Source organism: Charadrius vociferus, unplaced genomic scaffold (genome assembly GCF_000708025.1).
Source record: "Charadrius vociferus isolate BGI_N301 unplaced genomic scaffold, ASM70802v2 scaffold746, whole genome shotgun sequence".
Taxonomy (NCBI): domain Eukaryota; kingdom Metazoa; phylum Chordata; class Aves; order Charadriiformes; family Charadriidae; genus Charadrius; species Charadrius vociferus.
The window spans coordinates 189984-191763 of NW_009648658.1; the positions used below are offsets into that span (position 1 = coordinate 189984).

General features: G+C 38.5%; 1 protein-coding gene across 1 annotated transcript in view; it reads right to left on the bottom strand.

The window, feature by feature from the left end:
* Positions 1–793, bottom strand: part of LOC104287728 (putative short-chain dehydrogenase/reductase family 42E member 2) — a 10331-nt gene extending 9538 nt beyond the window's left edge. The window contains exon 1 of the mRNA XM_009886458.1: positions 407–793. Coding sequence (XP_009884760.1) covers positions 407–748 — 342 coding nt within the window. The 5' untranslated portion in view covers positions 749–793. The remainder of the gene's footprint in view (positions 1–406) is intronic.
* Between the last annotated feature and the right edge of the window lie 987 nt (positions 794–1780).

The window sequence follows — 1780 nt, forward strand, 5'->3', positions numbered from 1 at the left end:
TACATCCTGGGGCTGAAAACTAGACCCATTTCAGTACTTGCTGATAATCATACTTTTCTTCCATAGAACCCAAAGGACTTTAAAAACATTTGTTAAGCCTCATAATACCCCTGTGTTCATTCTACAGGTGATTAAACTAACGCACAGATGAGGGCAGTGGCTGCGTCCTGGGGAGTACTTTGGGGTCAGGAGGAGAAGCGCATTACAGGTTTCATTGTTTTCGTTATTTCAGATATACTAAAATCAGTTGACCAAAAACCATGTGGGATATCCACACAGTTAAAATGGCTATTGAAATTTGCAATAATTTGCAATCAGATACTTGGATTCTGTGAAAACTAGTAAGACATTGTGGAAAAGGTAAATGACCTAACTTTGGCTGTTGTGAAAATATAATTTATAATACCTGGATACACACAACTCCACTGGGAATCTCCCAGATAGGCTTGTGTATGTCATACAGAACAACAGAAGCTCCTGTGCTGGCAAGAGCACATCCCAGCTTGTATCCAAAATAGCCTCCGCCTCCTGTCACCACTGCTCTCATACTCTTTTTGTTCACTGCTCCAGCATTTCCGTTCACTTTGGAGTTGGAGGTTTGGCGCCAGGGTGTTGCTATCCTACTCAATGTAAGTTTTCTGTCAGTGAAATGCTGTCTTCTATTACCAGACAGACGCAACAATTTCTCCTCCATGTTGAAAATTGCTCCATAGCGCTCCTGGATGCAGACGATTCCAGTGAGTTTCATGTTAACAAGCTCTATTCACAGCAGCAAAGTTTTACTTTAATGCAACCTGTTTCAGAAAGATAAAGACAAAAGCAAAACACTAGCTACAAAATTTCCAGATTTCAAAGGTTTCTTTTAAAAGACCCATTGAAATTTTCTGCTCAGATTGTTTGAGTTTGTTTAATTGTAATTTTCACATTTTACAAAGGTTTAAAATGTTTGTGTACTATATTAAAGAAAGCATCCTGAAAACAAATAACAAAGTTTGCATGTTAAATATTTATTTGCAAATGGTATCCAGAATAATGAAAAAGTAAAAAAAAAAAAAAAGCCTCCCTAATGCAGAGAACATGAATTCAAATGTTTTCCATGAATGGGTCAAAATTAGAATAATGGTATAGACCATATTTTTTTATTAGCAGAAGGTAAAATGCTGCCTATGTGAAATGCATCTCAGTTCATTGTGGTCTGTGTCACAAGCTCAAAGACGGCCTTCAGGGGTCAGACAGGATATAGGGCCGTACCTGAATTTGAAATCTTGAACTGTCAGAAAAACTCTAAAGATGAGCAAATTGCACTTAAGTTTCTTTGCTTAAAAGACAAGCAAGCAGGGCCAAGCAGAACAAAACGTCCCCTACAGCAAACGAAATCTTTAATGCTTCTTCCACTTGTCACAGGTTTATCACAGACAGACATCTGAGAAAAGCAGTATTTCCAACTCATTTGTAAGTGGCGACAGCCGAATGTAAATTAAGAACACACTGTGTTTTCATTGTTGGTAGCGATGGAGTTGAGATATATGAGGATTTCAGAAGGAAAGAGGAATGTCATACTTTATATCTTTAGAAGGTGTATCAGAGAACAAGGCTATCAAATCCCTCACTTTCAAGGGGAACTAGAATAAAACAATCACTATGTGACAGAAAGGGTCAGTGACTACGTTAAGAAAAAAGTAATAGTGAATCATTTCTTTCTTAAGCGTGGATGTTCTTTCCCCTCTCTGCAATGGTCAAGGGTTCACCGCCGTCACACCGGGCGTTTTAGAGGCGGCAG